Raw genomic sequence first — 21071 nt, 5'->3', positions numbered from 1 at the left:
GAATATAGTTAATATCCTGATAAAAAGTTGATAGCGTTATTAAGATTTATCGGTATTATGATCGGATCTCAATAATCTCTCAATATTATTAGGATGGTTATTAAGATACGAATATGGCACAGCTATACCTTCAAGTGATAAATTCGTAACATTCGTTACCATGGCAAACAATTGGAATGTGAAACCAAGTTTTGGCACCAGTCAGCCGCAACCCACTGAGTATCTTCCATCTGAAGGCTACGCTTCACTTGGACAAGTTGTTTTTTTTTAATTTTATATTAATTTTTTGAATCAACCAATTCAAGATATCATTTGACTATTTTTAGAATATACCAGAGTTACCACTTGAAAATTGTTCAGCTCAATGTTCACCGCCTTCGGGTCCTCATCCCTATTTTCAATCGAATAGACATCCTCAATCAATACCAATTGATACTCAACCGCAATCGATGACATTTGCCAAACAACCTCAGCCTAACCTAAATCCTGGTAAGTAAATGTTAATCTGGTTTTTAATCCTCCAATTTGAATGATTTTTTCAGGGTGAATCAGTTTTGAAACTCTCATTAATTCATACGTTGTTATTGTTGCTATCAATGAGTAATTCTTTGTACGTTTCTCAAATAGATCGTAGAATATATGTGACCGAAAACAAGGTTAAATCATATTGCGATACGTGTTGCTTCCTTTGCCTTCTATGTATGCAAGTATGTAACGCGTGTGCAGATATCTGCAATCTACTTGCTTCCTGTGCAACGCAATAGCGAATTCCATACAGCGACCTCAAAATGTTATTTCGTTTTTTTTTTTTTTGGTAAAAATAAAGAAAATATATTTTTTTCAATCATTTCCTCCAAGTTACTCATTTCGGATAAATTCTTGACTCACAATTGAAATGCAGGTGCCTAGCATTAAAGCTTTCATTCAACTACTGAAGCGTTACAGCTGCTTTATATGCTGTATCACTCAAACATACGTTCTGCTTGCATCTTTATGTGTTCAGTGAACACTGTCAATGCCCAGTCTATGGACAGATCGTAGCAAGCGTTTAGCCTTTGTATGTATACATAATACAGTCTGTAAAGGCTCACCAGTCAACACACAGATGTAAATTGAACTTACATTTGAGTGAAAGAGCACATTTTTGCTGTGCCGCTCGCGTGTTTGCTATGTATATATCAAGGTCGCGTTTTTGGTGAGTCAAAAATGCAATCTTGTATGTATCGTTCTATACATCGTTCTTGGGTTCCCTCCCTTGAAACGCGAAGATATGGATAATCTAGAGAAGTATTTTCTATGGGTTAACAAAGCACAAATGAGTGGTTTGGAGCGAGAATGTTATACAGAAAAGTTGAGAGGAAAAATGTCAAATGAAAAGAGATAGCTATATAGTTCACTATAGTTTACTATATAGCTATCCCTTTTCCGCTCATTCATCATCGACATTTTTCCGCTCAACTTTTCTGTATAACATTCTCGCTCCAAACCACTCAAATGGTATTAAAAACATATTTTTCAAATAATATTTTTTGTTAAAATTTTATTCGGGCCCGTGTTGCTCTCAAAGTTGTACCGGATTCACAATGTGTAATGTATACAATCCTATACTTTGATGTTTATCAAAATATTGGCGCCACTAAGCCCATGGAAGATGAACTATGCAATACTAAATAGGCTAATGGGTTTGAACGTTTGAACGTTTTTTGAGCGTTCAAATCGAATGCATTTGGACTTATACGAACAAAAGCATCATGACACAGATGACGCTTTATTTTTTGCATTCCACACACACATTGTGATTTCGGTTGTACAATGTACATAAGTAGATATACTACTTACATAGTACAATCATTAGTAAAAAAAAATCATTACAAGCATTCTTTGAAATTCGGAATATTTTTTTTCTTCCATTTATTTACTTTAACTCTACCAAAAAAACACAATTAACAACATTTTGGAGTTTTTCTTATCATTTTATGCCGACGAAATTTGATGACGCATTCCATCTGCCGTTGTTGTAAGTAAACTACTGCTAAAAGTTTAATTATCGTCGGTCGTTTCGAAGAACATCATATCCTGAAAAAAGAATTTAATGTCAGAAAAGTGGTTGAAAATTTAGCATTCGGAATAAATTACAATCAAAATGCAGGCGCCCAGCATGACGGCTTTCATGCAAACATCCAAATCCATTGGGAAGCTAATACCGAAATTATCAGCATCGGTGAACATTTCCTTTGCCAATCCGCTCCATTGCTTTGAAATTTTGCCCACTTGGTTGCCGTTCAGTGAGAGAATCTATAATTGAAACGATCAGTTTCCCGTTTTCAATCTTCTCTTCGTCGTTTTTCATAATGGTTTGAGTGGTTTTACCTTGAATTCAACATCGCCACCACATGAAAAAGTACAACAGGGCCCTTCAATGCGAAGAACCGTTTCACCAACATTATTTTTGACTTTATATTGAGGAAAGCACAACGACCACTCTTGTTCGATAGTACCGATGACATTACCAACCGGTGCTGATACGACCAACGACTGCAGACAACAAGGAAAACAACAACTCGAACAAGCCAACGGACGATCAAAACGCATAACCTCTCTTTGGTTGACATCAAATATTTTCATATCAAATGGACGAGATGGTCCGCAACAATTTAGAGTACAGCAATCATTGTCTTCAGCAGCAAAGTAAACCTAGTTCGATTGAGTTATCATCGAAATATTATTCAGAATTATTCGTTGAATTATGATTTTATTCATTTATTGCTAGTATTAAATATCAAAATGAAATCTAGTCAAATAAAAATGAAATTTTTCTTTCTGTCTTACCCTCTGACCCAACGTATTTTTGATTTCGTACTGATTGTTCGTTTCAATACCGGTTATGACTTCTAGCAATTCAACTTTTTGATGAACCAACAATTGATCAACTGACGCTAGATATTCCAAACCGGGCGGACAGTTTGGTGTTACAGTTGGTGCAATCATCCAAGTACCTTAGTTTAAGGAACGTACGAACGATTACTCATTGCTTAAAATACTATGAAATTGGTATGAACAATGTAATGGACCGAATAAAAAAATAATTTTGTTCTGATTCAATTTCGGCAAATCATCAAAAATAAAGGAATAAAATGACAAAAATAATATTTATGCACCAGAATTTGGACCGGGCTGTGGTTGAGCAGCAATTGGCATTGGCATAGGTTGAGCAGCAATTGGTTGGAACTGGTTATTCGGTGGATATGGGGCCGCAGAAGGAGGATATGCAGTTGAATTATTTTGAATTAGTTTGATAAAAAAAAAATTAAATTGAATATAGAAATACCTGTCCGGATGGAGGATAGCCGGTATTTGTACTAAAATTCACATTATAATTGTTCGCCATGGCAACAATGTCACAAATTTAATTCTAGTTAAATTGAATATTTTTCACCACTTTTGTGTTTCCAAGAATACTACTGCACGCAAGTCAGAGAAATCATCGACTGAGTTTAATGTTATTTAACGTTGTTTCACGATGCCAACGCCTCTCTCTCTATTCATTTGATAAGCATATCTCTACATTTTGTACTTTCGTCAATCGTTTTCAGCTGAAAACCTTTATCAGTATAAACAGAAAAGAATGATTCATTTTGAAGCTGCCTATGACCCAATGACATTACAAAAAGGCACACAATATTTACAGAACACTGTATTAGTTTTATTGCACCTCAATCGTTTCGATTGAAACAAATAATGCACTTATCTGAAAAAATAATTAATACTTACATGTGTTATGATATTTGACCTTGCATTTATTTTTAGACGAATCGAATAGTTAATCTGCAATGATCAAGAGAATAAATACTATTTATTAAATAGTCGCACACGCGTAAGAACGACTGCATAGTTCACATTTACGCAGGAAGAGAGGCGATATATTATATGGTATCTGCCTTTAACTAGTTGGATTTCATTGTGCTGTGAGCATACTACCGAACTGCTTCGGAAGCAGCGCTTCCGGAGTGATATGAATGTTGCGATTGCATTCATATACATACCAGTATGATATCGTCTAAAGAATTTTTATCTTCATGTCGTTTCGTGTAAGCAAAACTAAACGAAAATAAATTTAACAAATATATTTTCTTCATGGAAACAAGTTTGATCTTCTGATATTCACGTAATCAATGATCTCAAAAACTGTTCGTTGTTTTTTTTTTGCAAATAAATGAGTCATTACGAACAGTCTTTGTATTTAGCAAAAATATTTTGGTTGTTTTTACTTTATCAATTATTATTATTTTAACTAAAAAAAAAGTAACACGAAAATCAAATATTCCACTTTTTCTTATCGCTTTATGTAGATAAAATTTGTTATTCGAAACATACTTCGCAACCAATCTCACAACATGCTATGCAAAGTGAGGCACCAGATTCAGTCGTATTATTGTTGTTGGTCGTTTCATAAAACATCATATCCTAAAAATAGATCTCAGCATTAAAAAAAATGGTTAAAATATCAATAAATAATTGGATAAAATTATTATTACAATCAAAATGCAGGCTCCCAGCATGACGGCTTTCATGCGAACATCCAAATCCAATGGGAAGCTAATGCCGAAATTATCAGCATCGGTGAACGCTTCCTTTGCCAAACCACTCCATTGTTTTGATATCTTTCCGACCTGAGTGCCATCCAATGACAGAATCTGTAATTGAATGGATCAGTTTCCCATTTCAAATCCTTTCTTCGTCGTTTTTTATGATAATTTGAGTGGTTTTACCTTGAATTCAACATCGCCACCACATGAGCAGGTGGATTTGTATTCTAGGCCGTCAAACCAGCCGGGTGTTTACACTCCCTTCGGGAGTGACATCGCGGTCCGTTTTGCCGATTAACCCAGCCGTTTTCGAGATATTTCCATGTGTACATTTGGCCATAGAAGCCAATGCAATACCAGCGGCGTTCCGAGGTTTTCATACAAACTTCCCATGTCGACGGTCGCAATACAGCCGTAAATCGAAAAAAAGTTTAAATTTTTTTTTTCGATTTTGATACAGTATTTATTGTGCCCAATCCATTGGTGCTATCGCCAAATCGAAATTCGCATTCCTTGTTATCAAAATTATCATAAAAAAGCCTCAAGTCAAAATGCACAGCTAAAACGCCTCATACATTTGTATTGCATAAAGGAGTCCCATGAATAAAGTGAGAATAAAAGTGCCCCATAATCATTGGACACTTTTATGCTCACTTATTTCTTGAGTCTCTTTTGTTGCTATACGAATGTATGAGGCATTTCGGAACGAACTTTTTTTCGCAGGTCAAGAATATTCTCATGCGTTCAAATGAAAATGAATACTTCGAAAATATTCACCAAAAATATGAATCCAATGTTCAATAAATAATTATTTATTACACTTATAAGTGTTATTCGCCTTTTTTGACGTTTGTTTATTCGAGTAGAATAATGAATGAATATTTCATTCATGTTCACACAATAAGTGCTATGATATTGAAAAGTATAATTCATTTAATCCTTAGCAAGTAAGTCAAACTTTTGAAGCAGTGATTTGTCGTCGTCGGCCACGAGTCGTCAACTTAATAGTTGCAGGTTTCATAATACAACATATCCTGAAAAACAATAATATTAGTGTTGAAATTTTCTTCAAAAAGAAATGTCCGGACGAGTAAATTACAATCAAAATGCAGGCACCCAGTAAAACGGCTTTCATTCGAACGTTCAAATCCAATGGAAATGAAATGCCAAAATTATCAGCATTGGTGAACATTTCCTTTGCCAAACCACTCCATTGCTTCGATATCTTTCCGACTTGAGTGCCATCCAATGGAAGAATCTGTAATTTAGTCGATCTTTTAGGTTTGCAGTTTATTATTATTGAACAGAAAAAAAGCAAAGAAAAGATAACAAATCAAAAAAAGTTGAAAAAAAGAGAGAAAATTAATGTCAATTTACCTTGAATTCAACATTGCCACCACATGATAGTTTCCAGATCGGTCCTTCAATGCGTAGAACGATATCACCGACATCATTTTTGATTGAGAAATGTGGATAGCACAACGTCCATTCTTCTTCGATGCTCCCGATAGCATTACCAACGGGTGCTGATTACGACCAATGACTGCAAACGACACGGCGAACAACAGCCCGTACAAGACAACGGTCGATAAAAACGCATAACTTCCTTTTTGTTGCCATCGAAAATTTTCATGTCAAATGGACGTATTGGACCGCAGTAATTGCGAGTACAACGATCATTGTCTTCGGCAGCGAAGTAAACCTAGTTCATCAAAGAAAAAATAAACAAAAAATTATCACCAATCATCATATTAACACTGTTCAAAAGCAAAAATAAATCAAACAAATCGTAATCTGAATAAAGTTCGCTTAAATTTTGATCCAGCGAATTTTTGATAACCAATCTATTGTTCATTTTGAATCCAGTGAATGTCTCGAACAGTTCGACTTTTTGTTTAACCAACAATTCATTAATTGATGCTAGGTATTCCAAACCGGGCGGACAATTTGGGATCGAAATTGGTACATTCATCCAACGATCTACTCAGAAATCATTAGGAATACGAATAAAAAAATCGCGATTGAAATTTTTAAATAAAAATAAAACGATTAAAAACCCATAAAAGTTCAAATTTCAATAAAATACTTAACAATAATGTGGAAAGGTATAGTATTCACTCACTTGGATCAACACCTGTTTTGGGCTGAATCGTAATAAGATTTGGTTGTAACGTGTTTTTCTGCATTGACAGGTGGAGGATATGATTGAACTGGCACCACGGAAACGCTCTGAAAATTATGGTGAACACATAATAAATCAACCATTGTACTTGATCACGATTGTGACTGATAAAAAACTTCTTTCCGAAAAATGGATAAGATAATAATAATTGAATTTAAACCGAGTGGAGGACATGTTCAAGATCTTCTTAATTGTTTATGATTGATGTCCGTCAGTTTAAAGGATTATTTAACCCATTGAATTGAAATTGTACTCCAAATGCTTACTTTTTCAAATTGATCCTAACCAGCGTTGGCACTTGGTTTTGTATACCAAATTTTTCTCCATTGCGGGGCCTAATTTTCACTGGATATAATTCAATTGATTTCAATTTATTTGAACAGTACTACGTTCTATCGATATTATTTTATTGAACTATCTCAATCCGTCGCTCCGAATTGAATGAATATATTTGATTATAATTTCAGTTTAAAGACGAAAAAAAAAACTAACTGAATTCTGTTTTGCTGAACTTTAGTCCCACTCACTAAGATTATGTTTTTGTTCACTCGAAAATCACTCGAGCAAACAAGAAATATGATAATGACGTTTGCAAAAATAAAAATACAAACAATCCCTTTGCATGTTACAGCATCAAAACGTAGAGTGATAAGAATTTTTGTTCAACATTTTACATCGTACGAACAATTTGCAATCTCAATTCGTGTTTCCGTAAAAAATTTAATTCTCATTTATCTGATAGATAATGCTAGCATACTCAGATTCATTGCACGGTTTGCTTGTTGAAAAAACGAATTTTGAACATGAAATACCGATTTAGTCACACGATCAGATTCATGCGAATGGTTTGGTTGAAAGCAAAAAACAGTTCATTAGACTTTATTCCGAAAAATCAGTTTTGTTGCCTTTTTTTCTGTTTCTGATGATCTCGTTGAAATTGAATCGCTCATTCACGAGCTTTATTTGATGACATTCAAGACGAGCAGCATCATTGTCTATCTTTATGGGTTTTTTTTTGTGTAATATTGATAAATACGCTTTTTGTGTGAATGAATCATTATCACGCGGAATGTGGACTGTGAATTATTATTTTTCATGAAAAAATGCAATGAAAGTAAAAGCAACAAATGTCCGATGACCTTGAAATCCTTTTTCAATATCATGTTTTTTTTAGCATATTCGAATAAATCTTTTCTTGATTCAATATGCTGATTTGTATCTTTTTTTACTTTTCTTAAAAAAAAAAATTCTTATAAACTTGAGAATTCAATTCCATATATTTTGTTTTTTTTTTATTGAAAGCAAATCCACCTATTTTCAAGCACTATTCACTCAATATAAATACAAATTCCCAACGATATCATCACTTAAAACTAGTTGAATATCACTTCTCGCCATATATTTGCCATCGACCGATGCAATGACCATTTCGTGTTTCACAATTGGTGATAATATTATTACAACGGTATCTGTAGCCACTATTCGACCAGTTTTGATCCATTCGTCTTGTCCTTTTGTGCGATAACTGACGTAGAAACAACTTCCAGGGTTGCCATTCATTTTTGGCTTCCAATTTACTCTAATGGTTGCTTCACCATCACTTACATCCAGAAGTGTCCATGTAAATGAAGGTACGTCGGGTTGGACGGGAAGTTTCGTATTAAACACAATACTTTGCCTGAAAATGTGAAAAAGTTTCTGATTGAAAAGATTGTGCAGAAATTCTGCATTTCGGAATGGAAATAATGTTTAAAAATGGATTTAAAAATATTCCAAAAAAAAAAATTCAAATAAACCTTAACACTTTTAACACGTTAGTCAAAAGATCACTTACATCTTTATTTCGCCAGCATTCGTTGTGGCTGCAATGAACAATCGATAAGTAGTTTCTGGTTTCAATCCACCCAAAATGGTTTGAGTAACATAAGGACTGTTGATTTGTGGTTTCAGTTGGTTTCTCTCCGTTCCATTAACTTCGCTGTAATAAATGTTGTACCCAAGTATTTTGCCATTTGGTTGATGTGGTTTCTTCCAACTGAGTAGAAATGCCGACGATCCCAATGCAACGGCTTTAAATTCATCAACCGTTTCTAGAATAGTATATATGTTGTATCTCTTGTCGCTTCCATTTAAATCTAATCGCTTGGGCTTCCAGAGAAAAATATTCGCTTTTTGAGTGAAAGTTTTCAGCATCTGAATTAGGACTTTGAAGATATTCAGAAATTCGTACATGAATTGGACGTTTTTCACATTAATCTTATAGAGTATTGACAGAGTAAAAGCATAAAAGATTTAGCAAACATCTCAGAAGTTGGTTATTTGATGAAAAATTGCCACAGCAAAACTGATTAGTAGAGAAATGATTGAAACTGACAAAAATCAAGGCAAAAAAAAACAAGTTTATTGCAATACTGATTTTTACTGCATTTCCAATTGAAAATCCTGAACTGAATACTTGATCCAAAGCAAAAACTGTAAAACAACGTCGACTTATTGTAGTAGACAATAAAACTTGGAAATGAACAAAACTTGAACCGCCGTTCATGAGTCCAAATTTACCTGTTTTGACATTATTTGCATACCTAAAGCCTGTACAACGAACCCAATTAACAGAGCTTTCAATGGCCACATGTTCACAGATAACTCCACTCGCTTTTTGTATCGAAACTAATTAGAACGTGGGATTTTGCTTATTTTTATCGTCTTTATATCATCTTTTTTCATAATCATTTGACATAACGAAAAAAAGTTGCTGAGGAAAATCGAAATTGAATTTACGAAGTTTACTTTATTTTAAATGTTTTGTGTTATTTTGAGAATAAAAAACGATTGAACAATGAACAATTTCGATTTTATTCTTTCGAAAATTTCGTTCATACCTAGGAAAGGGCTAAAAAACAACTATTGCTACATTATCGGAAATATTTCTTATCGAATATGTGCCTCAGTCGAGATCCAAAAATAGGCACCAAACTGATAACGAATTCAGAAATGTTGTGATTGGAAAAGAATTTTGTAAATATTCCGTACGTCAGCCCAGTTAACGCTTACATGAACAATTGCAAAATCAGAAGAAATAGAAAGAAAAAAACAAAGAGATTTTTGATAACAACAAAGTTGAAATCGTTGAAATTCCCACAAAATCATGATTCATTAATGAAAAAATACATTTCAATCGTGTTTCGGTTGAAAATTTCTTTTGTTTCCTTCGAATGTCGATTATTATATATTGAAATAAAATGAAGAGATTTCTGATGTAATTTTTTCAGTGAGACACATACAAACAACAAAATTAATTTTGAAACGATAGTAAACGTTAATGAAACATTGGCGTGGGAAGAATCAAGTGTCTGAAGGGTTGTGGGTCATGAAAATATTAATTTTTAAGTTCAGATTGAAATTCTCGTAACAATTTTATTTGATATTTATCGTGGACTGTAATTCCGTGGAGGTGGTATCTTCTCTCTTTAATCGTACGCCTCCACATAGTTAGAATCCCTGATATTCATACTTTCATTGTGTCTACTTCCATCAAATTCCAATTTAGCGTTGTGAAATGCTTCGAAAAGGGTTATTATTAGCTTCCAGTTCATTGCTATGAATTTTGATTTTCGTTCAGTGCATTGGTTTACCTTCAAGAATGTTTCCAATGTGCAGCCGACTAAATTGAGTCCAGTAAAGTAGCATCGTTTCTGTGATCGAGCGATGATTAAAATAATGTACGGGGATTGGCTTGTGTGTACTCATTTGTGAAGTTAACAATATCGTTGGCCGCAAATGACTACGAATTGAAATTTTTCACATGTGGAACATTGTGTGTTGGTTGGTATTTGAAAATGTCCTAATATCTTATTTTGTTGACTTAGAAGAAATTCAATACATAGCTGGGTTGGTAAATTTTCGTATTTCGAGCGACGTGTAAGTAATTTACGTAAGAAACATGTATCTTACGTTTATTACGTAAGAAACCTCAACGCATGTTATAAACTCCAAAACGCTCCAAAAAGTGCAGGGTTATTGACAAAAACCGACTATTCTCGTTTGTTTTAAGCATTCAAAGTATACAGAGTACATACATGCTCGTTCTACAGCGTTAGCTGATAAATAATTAATAAATATATTATTCATGGAAAAGTTTGAAACCACCAGCTATTTTTTCATAAAGAGTGTGTTTTTTCGCAGTGATACTTGATAACAGTGTGTAGCCAAATGAATTTTTGCATGCTTTTATATTTGATTTAAATAATGTTATAATAAATGTTTAATGAAAAGTTTCAACTATTTTTGGAAATATATTTATATGGAAATGCAGAATTACCGAATCACTATGCAAATATTTCCATAAATAGTTGATAGAAGACGATTGAAAACGTTGATTACATAATGAAATAATTACATGAAGAAAATTTAATTCACTTTTTGTTCATCATCAGAATTAATTTTTTACATAACGAAAGAACAAAACTAAAATAGAATACAAATTTTCTTCATTTCCAATTGAAACTCTTTTGTTCTTTGCATGCATTCTTTATGAAAAAATCATTCTTCAGAGTTTCTTACAGGTTTCTTACAAATTCATGTAACTTACATGATTTTTCATAGGTAAATTACATGATGTAATATACGTAACTTTGATGTAATTTACATGGTCGAGTTTCTTACGTACCAACCCAGAATACATAAGCAACGAATGGAAAATTGCGACATTTCTTTTTTAAATCTTCAACTTATCCATATAAGTACATTTCACATCTAATCGAATAAAAACTCTGTTTGATGTACACTCAATTCGGCCGACAATACACACAAAAAGTGAACGCAAACACGAGAGGTGCTCATGCAATTCACGCATCAATGTCCACTCACACAGTTGCAAAGAGTATATACATACTTCGTCGCTGATGGCGTGAGTCTGAGCATACAATAGCACATTCTTTTCTTTGGTGACATTTGAAGCGAAAAGACGTCTTAGAACATCGATACTAACACAACTAATATTTTTGATTCACAAGCCAACGAAAAGTATTTCGATTCGATATTTATTTTGGACATTTCGTAACTTTCTTTAAATTCAGACAAAAAAACCGAGTCAGAGTGTGAAAATCAAACAAAAGTCTATTCGAATCATCGAATCGGTCGAACAAAGTGAGGATGAAAAGTAAGTAAGTACATTTTGACGGCCCAATGGAATGCCAACTTTGATCCAAATAATGAAAAGTTTTATTTGAAATTTATCGATCGTTCATACAAATCACAACTTGCCCATTTTATATGTTAAAGTTTATTAGAAAAAGAATTGGAGATAGGAGCTCAATAGGCACATGTTATCAATATTGGAAAGAGCATTTATTGCAAAGTGATTCTTCTGTACGAACATACCTAACCTCGAAAATGTTTTTTTTTTCACTTTGATTAAAATATTAAATTACTTTCATTGATTCTTAGACTTTTGACAGTCGCAGCTAACGATAGCAATAACTCTGCGATCCCACCGAAACCGAATGCCCTAAATATGGCGATGATTCAAAGCAACATTCAATCGTCTCATTCATTGCAAATCAAACAAGAAGTCGACATCAAGCAAGAGCCAGTGTCTACCTGTGATTTGTTCGAGATTTCGGCATCGACTTATCGCAATGTAAGACAAGTTCCTGGTTCCAGCGGGTGTGGCGATGAATACGACTTTGATTACTTGAGCTTGGAGGAGGATAAGACCGATATAAAGACAGAATGTGACAACAAGAAAGAAGAAGAATCGAACACCAACGTTGCTTCTGGAGGAGGAGTGGTAGGAAATCAGCAGGTGCCAATGTATGATGGAATGATGCCAGAAAATGACAAAAATACACAGAACGCACAGAAACAAGGCGGCGACGCCAACGAAAATTCATCAAAGCCACATAAATGCGTTTTTTGTGAATATTCCACTTTGTGGAAGAGCCATTTGAATCTGCATTCGTTGAAACACACTGGCGAGAAGCCATTCGGATGCGATTTCTGCCTGAAACGATTCGCACAGAAAAACAATCTCCGTGTCCACATGAAAGTGCACGTCGAAGAGTTTCTGTTCCATTGTCCAGGCTGTTTGAAAGGATTCGACGAAAAGAACGAAAAGGTGGCACACGAAATGAATTGCAAGGCGCGTCGCTATGAATGCCACTTGTGCAAGGAATCATTTGGATCAAACAATGCAAACATGATGAAACACATTCGTGTGCACAGCGGTGAAAAACCATTCGAATGTGAAGAATGTTTCAAGCAATTTGCAGAAAAGAGCAGTCTTAACAGACATTTGAAACTTCATGCTGGCCCACGTCCATTTCGCTGTTCGAGATGTCGCCAAGGATTCTCGCAACAAGACGAAAAAAGTGCACACGAGGGGAAGTGTAATCGCCGTGTATGGGAATGCTATGTTTGTGACAAGTTATTTGGTTTGCTAAAATTCTATTTAATGGATCACATGCGCACCCACTCTGGTGAAACGCCATTCGAATGTCAACATTGTTCGAAGCAATTCAAACAGGAAGGTGGTCTCCGCAAGCACATGAGATCTCATACAAAGAAGCTTCCATTCAAATGTTCAATTTGTCACCAAGGTTTCTCGAAGCAAACCCAATGCAAAGTTCACGAAAGAAACTGCAATCAACGCTGCTATGAATGTCACTTGTGCAAAAGGTTTTTTGATTCAAAGAAAACGAATTTAGAACACCATATGCGTATTCATTCAGGTATGAAGCCGTTCCAGTGCGAGCTGTGCTGGAGCAAATTTTCACAGAAATCGAACCTTAAGGCACACGTTGGTCGTGTTCATAGCAAGGAATCATCGAATAATTGATCGATCAAACCAATCAAATGTCCAAACAACTATCACTTATTCGGAATCATTAGATCTTGTTGCGAAGTTTTTACAGAAAAAAAAAAACATTTTTCGGCCTAAACTGCCAATTTCATTTTTATTTGACACAGAACTTGAATCGTGATACATTTAGTGAAGAGAAGAACAATTCCAATGATTTATGCCTAAACATCAAAATAAATTCTAAATTTCAACATTGAGTGATTGAGTGTGTATTTTTCATTTTATTTGATTGAAAATGTTAGTATTGTGAAATTGTTCTGAAAAGGATGTAATAGGAACAGCTGCTTTTCATGAGCTGTAATGAAAAAATTAGATTTTTCTTTTTAGTTTTTGAATTAATTTGAAAATGAAATTTTAATGTTAGAAGAAAGAACATTTAAAAGAGAACTTTTACAATTCTATTCTAATCCTTGCGAATAAAAATGCATTGAACTTAACTCACCACAGTTAATGCTTCCAATGTGCAATATATCAATTTCATTCCATGAAAATAGGCTGGTTGTTGTGAACGAGTGATAATCAGGATGAGGTATTTCTGTAGTTTCGGTGGATACTCGTACCAATTTGAATCGAATATAGTCTCACCAATGGCAAACATGCGTTCAGTTGCCAATGTGGCCGATAAGCAAAAAAGAACCGGCCAAATCCAGAAACTGCCTATGCAAATAATATTGTAGAGAACGACATTCCAAGAGTCCGATGATAATATTGACTGGAATGGATATATGAAAATTGACAGGGGAAATAAATGAGTTTAAGAGAATTTGAATAAAACAAAGTAATATTGAACTTACTTGCTCCAAATTGAACGTTGAAAGGGCCGTTAGAGCAACAGTTAGTGGAAGTAGTGCAAATATGGCTCTACTGTTCATAGTCGAGAGGTATTTAAAGGTTCTGGAAAATTGTTCATTGGCATCATATAGTTAGGGCTACGGCAATTATGGCCCTACCTACCACAAATATGCATTGCCTTTCCTAACGCGAGCACCATCTGTTCGGTGCAAACATGTAAACGAACAAAGTGACTCTATCACTCCAGCTGTCAACGAACATAATATGTTGAACACATATGCTAAAGTCACGATGGTCTAAAACTGCACCGAACAAATGGTACTTGCGTTAAGGAGGGCATTAAATGCTTTAGTACTAACTGTATGACACTAATCTAGCATAGATCTGTTCAATCTTGCGAGTTTAAATTCTCAAGTAATTCAAATCCCATTTCACTCGTATACAAATATCAAAATTCTACTCACTCAATGATTGTATTATGCAGTTCAATTGCCTCTTTCAATTCTATCTCAACGATTTGAAATTTCTCATGATTTTTCTTGTCGTTGCTCGGTCTGAAATTCTTTTCAATCGAATTTATCAAGTAGTTAAAATGCTCACAAATAGCTTGGATATAAAGGCAACAGCCGATAAAATATGAGGTAATCGAAATCATTGACGAGCTATACGTAATTCCCATGTTCAACTGTAGAAACCATGCCGTAAACCAGCCCGAAACCTTCGTGTGATCAAACCAAAACACCATTTCAAATGGCAATTTCCATGCTGTTGTATCGAAATTTCCATTTAAAATGCAGTAAATTGGACGTATCAAATGTGACACAAAGATTGCTAGATTACAAATGAAATAACTCGCGATTGTAATCGTATGTTTTCGACACTTTTCCTCAGTCTTTCGATATATTTCGTGTACGTCACCTTCAACTGTGGAAAATTTGATTCCAATCGAAATATTTGGAATATTTACAAGTGAAAAAAAAACAGATGGATTTTCATTTAAAATTTTACCTTCATCAACGATTCCTTGCAATTTAAGATGCAACTCTTTGATTTTTTTCATCTCAATGCCAGTGCCAACAAACATGCCACCGATTTGAACTCCAGTTACAAACGCATAACATGCGTTCATCATAGTTTTCGTTTCTGTGACGTTTTTCACAGCTGCCATAAAACTTGCAGGCAAAATTACCACCAGGTTGAATAGAATGTAATAAGTGGGACGTTGTTTAAAGAATTCATTGGTCGGTTCATTCAGTCGATCTGAATAAATACCCAGCCAATTCAGGAGAATATGATTGTACTTGAGCACGAATATTTTTGATTTTGCAACTACTTCATTTTTGTTCTTATTTTCAACTTCAGATTGAAGTTTTCCTCCGATGGCGATTAAAGAATCCATTGTTTTCCAAAAATGAACTGATCGCCAAGAGAATAATGTTCGACTGATGTGGTAAAAGCACACGCGTTTTTAAATAGTTTTTTTATGAAGATTGATATCTCTTCACAGACGTATTTAATTACATTTCGAGACGATCCGTACGGAAATCTATAAATTAATTGAATACACTACACGCTATGTATTCTTGGAAATATAGGTGAATCCCTACAATTAATGATTTGTACATCACCAACATTGTTTGTCATGAAGTTTGAGAATTTAACGATTTTTTACAGACTAAATATGTTCAAAATTCCAACCATTTTCAAATCAAGTACCTTAACACTCTTTATTTACGGACAATTGGATGGTAATGCACGCAATTTAAGACTGAACAGTGAGTGTAACAATTACTTGAAACTTCAAATTGGTGTGTGCAAACAATGTACGTATTTACCATCGATGGTACCTATGCCGTTTCGTTTGCAGTAAAACGATAATTATGAAGATTTTATAGCCATTTTAATGGCCATTTATTACGTGACATGAAATTAACACATACGATTTGTGTGACAATGTTATAGTGTAATATGCTATGGCCCCTAAAATGATTTGTTGAATCCAATGTAGACAACATGTTACACAAATCGTGCGTTTGATTATAGTTAATAAGTAGATTTCTTGATTTTTATTAGGTTTTGTGTAACATTGAGTGTGATTCTGATTGACATTAAATTAACAAAATGACTTAGCGTTGAGAAATCCGTCTGAAAAAAATCATACGGTTCATCAAATTATGGGAAATAGATCGGGTTTGATATGACAATAACAGATGTTATGAATCATTTTTATTGATTGTTATTTCAAAAAATTTCATGGAATTAAATTAATCTACACATTGCACAGAATTAAATTATCTCAAATCTAAACATGGTTTTGCTTTATGGATAAATAATTTTTCAAATTAGAGCGCAAGTTGCGTGACGCAACCCTGAAGCTACCGATTTTAAGTGCATTATCGTAATCATAAACAATTCAAAGGTCAGAATCTGATTTTCGTAATTATGAACCGTTTGGTCGATTATTAGTAAGGGAGAGTCATCTAAAAAAAATCACATGAATCTATTCAAAAAACAAGTGTAAAACCATTGCTGACAATAAATTCGGAATAGAAGCAAATCAGAGAGGATTTTTCATTCACATATATTATCGCCTCATTGCGAACGAAGCAGAGCGATTCTTTTTATTGCGGTCGTCCAAAGAGACAACACTTATCAATAGATAATACTCAGATGAAAGATACATTCCGAAAAATGTGTCAAATATTTATCTGAAACAGTATACCGAGTGAAAGACGTGCCATGCTTTATTTCATATAGAATAGGCAATATCAGTTTATTGTTCAATTTTCAAATTCACATAAGTATGACACAAAGACAACATAACACGTGTTACCAAGCTGCATAGCTTTTATTTTTAGATACGTGCTCAAAATTAAATTTTTACTTCATTTGGGCTTTTAAAGCTCTGAAGTTTAATTATTCATTTAATATATATTTAAGAATTAGTTATTATTCAAACTGAAAATTAATTCGCAGTATGTTCAAGTTCATAGACACCAATAACTTAATGATGCGCAATGCGTCGAAATACAATGTAGTAAGAACAGGATGTGTTGAAGACCTAAAAAAATGATTTTCTTTTTAATTCACGGAATAAAGTTACGCAATCAGATTCTGATTTGTATTCTGGTACATATTCAGATTTAGCCAAGCTCAAATGTCGAAAATCTGAATAAAAACATCTTCTATCAATTCTATCTTACTTTGGCCAATGTCTCCAAGGTGCAATGAACAATGCCGAGTCCAGTGAAATAAACCGGTTTTTGCGAACGAGCGATGATTAGAATCAAGTATTTCTGGAGCTCCGGAGGATAGAAGTACCAATTCAAATCGAATGCTGTTTGTCCAACGGTCACAATTCGTGCAGTTGCCAAAGTGGCAAAATAGCAAAACAAAAAAGGCCAAGCTGAAGCACAAATTATGCAAATGATGCCATAGCCGACAATACCCCAATCGGCTAGATTTGATGCAGACTAAAGTTGAATAGAATAGCAATTGTAAATCATTTTCTGAAGATAAATCAAGCACGCTTCAACTTACATGCTCTAAATTATACATTGAAATCGCCATAAACAGGCCGTCCAATGGGAGAAGCCAAAAAATAACGCCGCTATTGATATCAACTAACATATCGAAGATTCTGATGGGGAAATGTGATAAGAACGTCATTAAAATGAAATGAAGTTAGGTTATTATTTTCATTCAATGACATCGAATTGATGTAGAAAAAAACAGAAATCTTCTTCGAAACCGTATTGGTTTCGAGAACTGGACATGAAACAAAGACTTGAGACTAAAAGAACAATAAAACTTAACTCACTCAAAAATATCAACATGAAGATTGATCGCTTCACTAAGTTGCTGTTTAACTCGCCACCAATTGGTTGAGTCTTTCACTTCGCCATCCTCATTGTCATCGTTCAATTGAATCGTATTGCGAATTGAATTGACCAACGAATCAAAATGTTCACAAGTTGAGTCAACGTAAAAGCAACAGCACACAAAATATGAGGTAATCGATACAAGAATGAGTGAATAGGTGAGTCCAACGTTGAATTGAGCGAAATAATGTACACACCAGCCCCAAAGCTCAGTTTTGTCAAAGGGAAGAATGAGGTCATACATCAACTTCCAAGCTGATGGATTGACATTTCCAGTTGCAATGCCGTAAATTGGCGAGATCAAGACCATCAAGTAGGCGGCTTGGTTGAAGAACACATAGAACGCAATGATTTTCGTGTATTTGCGACATTTTTTCTCATTTTTCCAGTAAATGTCGTACACTATGCCTCGGCCTACAAAAAGAAAAAAAATTTGGTTTTCTTAACGAAATTACGTTCCAATACATTTTCGAGCGTTATAAAGATATTTTTTCAATTTTCATGAGACACATCTTTCCTTTTTTTCGACTTCAATTTTGAACTAATCAAACTTATAGCAGAAAATTTCACTGGTTAGATTAAACCGACACATTTCTTACCTGCATCAGTGATTTCTTGTAATTTAAGCTGTAAAATTTTGATTCTCTTCATCTGAAGCCCAATACTAAAAAACATGCCACCACTTTGAGTGCCAGCCACTACTAAAAGCGTTGCTTGAATCACGGTTTGGAATTCAGGTGAAAAAATCGCCGTATATCCACTCGAAACGATGAAAATCGAAACGATGGTGAACATGATATAGTACGTGCAAATCGACTCAAAAAACTCATTTTTGCTCGTTTCGGTTAAACGATACGAATGAATGCCAAGCCATGCCATTAAGGTTTGGTTATGCTTCAGCACTTTGAACATTTTTAGATTTGGCGGAACTTCGCGACTATTTCCAGCTTCACGATTCATTTTTGCGGCGATTTCGGAAAAATTGAGATTTTTTTTTGAAACTTTTCGATTTGAAATAAAAGTGAAAACCCAGAACTTCTTTTTAAAGGATGAATTGAAAATGAAAATAGATCAATTCTTCAAGGATAGACAATTCAGACTTTCAACTGATACAAACAGCTATCTTAACAATAACTGAACATGAACCCAATCCAGCCCGGTTTATATACGGTCGAAATGCACGTTCAGTGCACATTAAAACACATCAATTTACCCAACTCAGGTCAATCCCATCAGAGCAGAGTCTGTAATGCAGATATATTATTGAAATTAAGTTATTTAAGTATTGGGTGGAGTTGAAACCCATCGCAGACGACCCAACCAAAAATGAGGCTCTAAAAATGCGTAAATAATAGTCAAGCTACGCTACTTGTTCAAGGTCGTTTTTGAACTGGTGACTGAAAAGGTTTATGCATTTCGATACGATGGAATTTACTCGAATTGAAAGAGAACCTTTCCCAAATTATTAAGCTGAAGAAAATCCGTTTTGAAATTATAGGTCTACTCTACTTGAATACGGTCGTTTAAAAACTTAGTTTATGAAATTCATGCAGTTTCAATAGAACGAGTTTCACCCAATTGGTTTCACATTTCAACAAAAAAAAAAAACACTCCGTTGATCGAAATGACAAACCATCCCCATTGATTCGAATAGATAAATATTCTTGAACTCAAAAGTCTAGACATTTGACTTTATGTTTATATGCACCGAGATTGGATTATGTTGTATGAAAGGGCATTTTCAACATGCATATGGTCAATTCTACGGACCTGTAACGTTACCAGTGGACTGTATATGTTTAAATCTTCGCTATTATGAAAGATATAAAAAAACTGTCGAGGTATAAAATGTAGCTGAACATGAGTACGATCATTCGCAAATAATAAACTCGTGAGTTTTTTTTATTTGTTTGGAGATATGGGCAAATTAGTTGAGTGGTTCAAAATTCGTACGTTTTCATACATTTTTTTGTTATCTCTCAACTTGAACGCTCATATTTCTACATAAATCAAAGAAATTCACTATTTTTCTATTTGCGAATAATAAAACACATCTAGAGCTACTTTTTATGCTTTGATAGTTTTTTGATATTTTCTATGCTAGTGGAGTTATGAGCAAATGCAGTGCACTGGTAACGTTACTTGTACGCCGTAGAATTGACCATATGTTCAAACATTTAATTCATCAGCTCATTCATTAATTACTCAAACAGCTGAATTGTTCATCATTATTTTTTTTCAACATTTCGAAAATGTCTTTTTACTGCTTGTCAAATTCATATCAATTTTTGAACTTACAACGCGAATTCAATTGCAATCCTGTATTATGGCAATAATAATCCAACTGATTTGAAGTGAAAAAAACTGAACTAGTGTAGGAACTCTCTAGTTGATTTAGAACGTATAAATTGATTTAGACATCAACTCCACTTGACCGAACCATCAGAATGAGAAATGAAACTTCAATATGAACAACAAAAATTATGAGCCGAAAAAAAAACATTAGTTAGGATTGATATTGTTGCTTGAACAAATAAAATACCACATTCTGGAGCAAACAAAAATTACATTATTCCTCCACATAAATGCGCTATAATCCAATGAATGAAAATACAAAGTTTTATTTATTTTCTCCTCTTTATCTTTATGCCATTTCATCGAAGCAAACAGATTGTTCAAAAAGAGACAGCCAAATCCATTTATCGAAACAAAGCAAAGCAAAGCAAAAGCATTAACGCATAACCAATGTTATACCGACCAAATTCAAATCT

General features: G+C 34.2%; 5 protein-coding genes and 1 long non-coding RNA gene across 10 annotated transcripts; 2 read left to right on the top strand and 4 right to left on the bottom strand.

Annotated features, from left to right (window-relative positions):
• Positions 1-104: 104 nt before the first annotated feature.
• LOC129569717 (uncharacterized) lies at positions 105-774 on the top strand. The gene is made up of 3 exons (XM_055448847.1): positions 105-256; positions 327-489; positions 628-774. Exons 1-3 carry the CDS (start codon positions 161-163, stop codon positions 762-764), a joined length of 396 nt encoding a protein of 131 aa, XP_055304822.1. The 5' UTR covers positions 105-160; the 3' UTR covers positions 765-774.
• Positions 775-1881: 1107 nt separating this feature from the next.
• On the bottom strand, positions 1882-3475 carry LOC129569693 (phospholipid scramblase 2-like). 2 transcript variants are annotated; one of them, XM_055448802.1, is made up of 7 exons: positions 3329-3475; positions 3159-3228; positions 2830-2996; positions 2499-2694; positions 2371-2414; positions 2137-2295; positions 1882-2076 (listed from the first exon to the last, which is right to left on the bottom strand). In XM_055448802.1, exons 1-7 carry the CDS (start codon positions 3386-3388, stop codon positions 2041-2043), a joined length of 732 nt encoding a protein of 243 aa, XP_055304777.1. In that variant the 5' UTR covers positions 3389-3475; the 3' UTR covers positions 1882-2040. The 2 variants fall into 2 exon arrangements, with proteins under 2 accessions (XP_055304777.1, XP_055304776.1); XM_055448801.1 differs by having other exon boundaries at positions 2371-2694.
• Positions 3476-4273: 798 nt separating this feature from the next.
• Positions 4274-4979, bottom strand: LOC129569708 (phospholipid scramblase 1-like). The gene is made up of 4 exons (XM_055448838.1): positions 4973-4979; positions 4770-4837; positions 4536-4694; positions 4274-4464 (listed from the first exon to the last, which is right to left on the bottom strand). Exons 1-4 carry the CDS (start codon positions 4977-4979, stop codon positions 4360-4362), a joined length of 339 nt encoding a protein of 112 aa, XP_055304813.1. The 3' UTR covers positions 4274-4359.
• Positions 4980-5430: 451 nt separating this feature from the next.
• LOC129569703 (uncharacterized) lies at positions 5431-7181 on the bottom strand. Of its 2 annotated transcripts, none has more exons than XR_008688067.1 (5): positions 7035-7181; positions 6709-6815; positions 5964-6566; positions 5686-5844; positions 5431-5620 (listed from the first exon to the last, which is right to left on the bottom strand). It is a non-coding gene; the product is annotated as an uncharacterized LOC129569703 (long non-coding RNA). The 2 variants fall into 2 exon arrangements; XR_008688068.1 differs by having other exon boundaries at positions 5964-6288.
• Positions 7182-8082: 901 nt separating this feature from the next.
• LOC129569705 (neuroglian-like) lies at positions 8083-9637 on the bottom strand. Of its 3 annotated transcripts, none has more exons than XM_055448835.1 (3): positions 9328-9637; positions 8603-8972; positions 8083-8446 (listed from the first exon to the last, which is right to left on the bottom strand). In XM_055448835.1, exons 2-3 carry the CDS (start codon positions 8959-8961, stop codon positions 8101-8103), a joined length of 705 nt encoding a protein of 234 aa, XP_055304810.1. In that variant the 5' UTR covers positions 8962-8972; positions 9328-9637; the 3' UTR covers positions 8083-8100. The 3 variants fall into 3 exon arrangements, with proteins under 3 accessions (XP_055304810.1, XP_055304808.1, XP_055304807.1); XM_055448833.1 differs by having other exon boundaries at positions 8603-8916; XM_055448832.1 differs by having other exon boundaries at positions 9351-9637.
• A 2582-nt stretch (positions 9638-12219) lies between these two features.
• LOC129569714 (zinc finger protein OZF-like) lies at positions 12220-13824 on the top strand. Its single transcript, XM_055448844.1, has one exon. The coding sequence runs from the start codon at positions 12281-12283 to the stop codon at positions 13601-13603; it is 1323 nt and encodes a 440-aa protein (XP_055304819.1). The 5' UTR covers positions 12220-12280; the 3' UTR covers positions 13604-13824.
• Positions 13825-21071: the final 7247 nt, after the last annotated feature.

This window comes from Sitodiplosis mosellana, unplaced genomic scaffold, assembly GCF_009176505.1.
Source record: "Sitodiplosis mosellana isolate CC-2019 unplaced genomic scaffold, AAFC_SMos_1.0 Smas_scaffold_39, whole genome shotgun sequence".
Classification (NCBI taxonomy): Eukaryota; Metazoa; Arthropoda; class Insecta; order Diptera; family Cecidomyiidae; genus Sitodiplosis; species Sitodiplosis mosellana.
This window is presented reverse-complemented; position numbering and strand designations above follow the sequence as displayed.

Excerpts from the sequence above, each read along its gene's own strand:
- LOC129569717 (XM_055448847.1), top strand. The coding sequence starts at position 161 with ATGGCAAACAATTGGAATGTGAAACCAAGTTTTGGCACCAGTCAGCCG. Across the intron at positions 257-326 it reads GCTACGCTTCACTTGGACAA|AATATACCAGAGTTACCACT; the intron begins GTTGTTTTTTTT and ends GACTATTTTTAG. Across the intron at positions 490-627 it reads TCAGCCTAACCTAAATCCTG|ATCGTAGAATATATGTGACC; the intron begins GTAAGTAAATGT and ends TTTCTCAAATAG.
- LOC129569693 (XM_055448801.1), bottom strand. The coding sequence starts at position 3,388 with ATGGCGAACAATTATAATGTGAATTTTAGTACAAATACCGGCTATCCT. Across the intron at positions 3,229-3,328 it reads GCTATCCTCCATCCGGACAG|TTCCAACCAATTGCTGCTCA; the intron begins GTATTTCTATAT and ends CCGAATAACCAG. Across the intron at positions 2,077-2,136 it reads TGGGCGCCTGCATTTTGATT|GATATGATGTTCTTCGAAAC; the intron begins GTAATTTATTCC and ends TTCTTTTTTCAG.
- LOC129569708 (XM_055448838.1), bottom strand. Across the intron at positions 4,695-4,769 it reads GTGGCGATGTTGAATTCAAG|ATTCTGTCATTGGATGGCAC; the intron begins GTAAAACCACTC and ends ATTCAATTACAG. Across the intron at positions 4,465-4,535 it reads TGGGAGCCTGCATTTTGATT|GATATGATGTTTTATGAAAC; the intron begins GTAATAATAATT and ends ATCTATTTTTAG.
- LOC129569705 (XM_055448832.1), bottom strand. The coding sequence starts at position 9,399 with ATGTGGCCATTGAAAGCTCTGTTAATTGGGTTCGTTGTACAGGCTTTA. Across the intron at positions 8,973-9,350 it reads GTTCGTTGTACAGGCTTTAG|TCCTAATTCAGATGCTGAAA; the intron begins GTATGCAAATAA and ends ATATCTTCAAAG. Across the intron at positions 8,447-8,602 it reads AATGCTGGCGAAATAAAGAT|GCAAAGTATTGTGTTTAATA; the intron begins GTAAGTGATCTT and ends TCACATTTTCAG.
- LOC129569714 (XM_055448844.1), top strand. The coding sequence starts at position 12,281 with ATGGCGATGATTCAAAGCAACATTCAATCGTCTCATTCATTGCAAATC.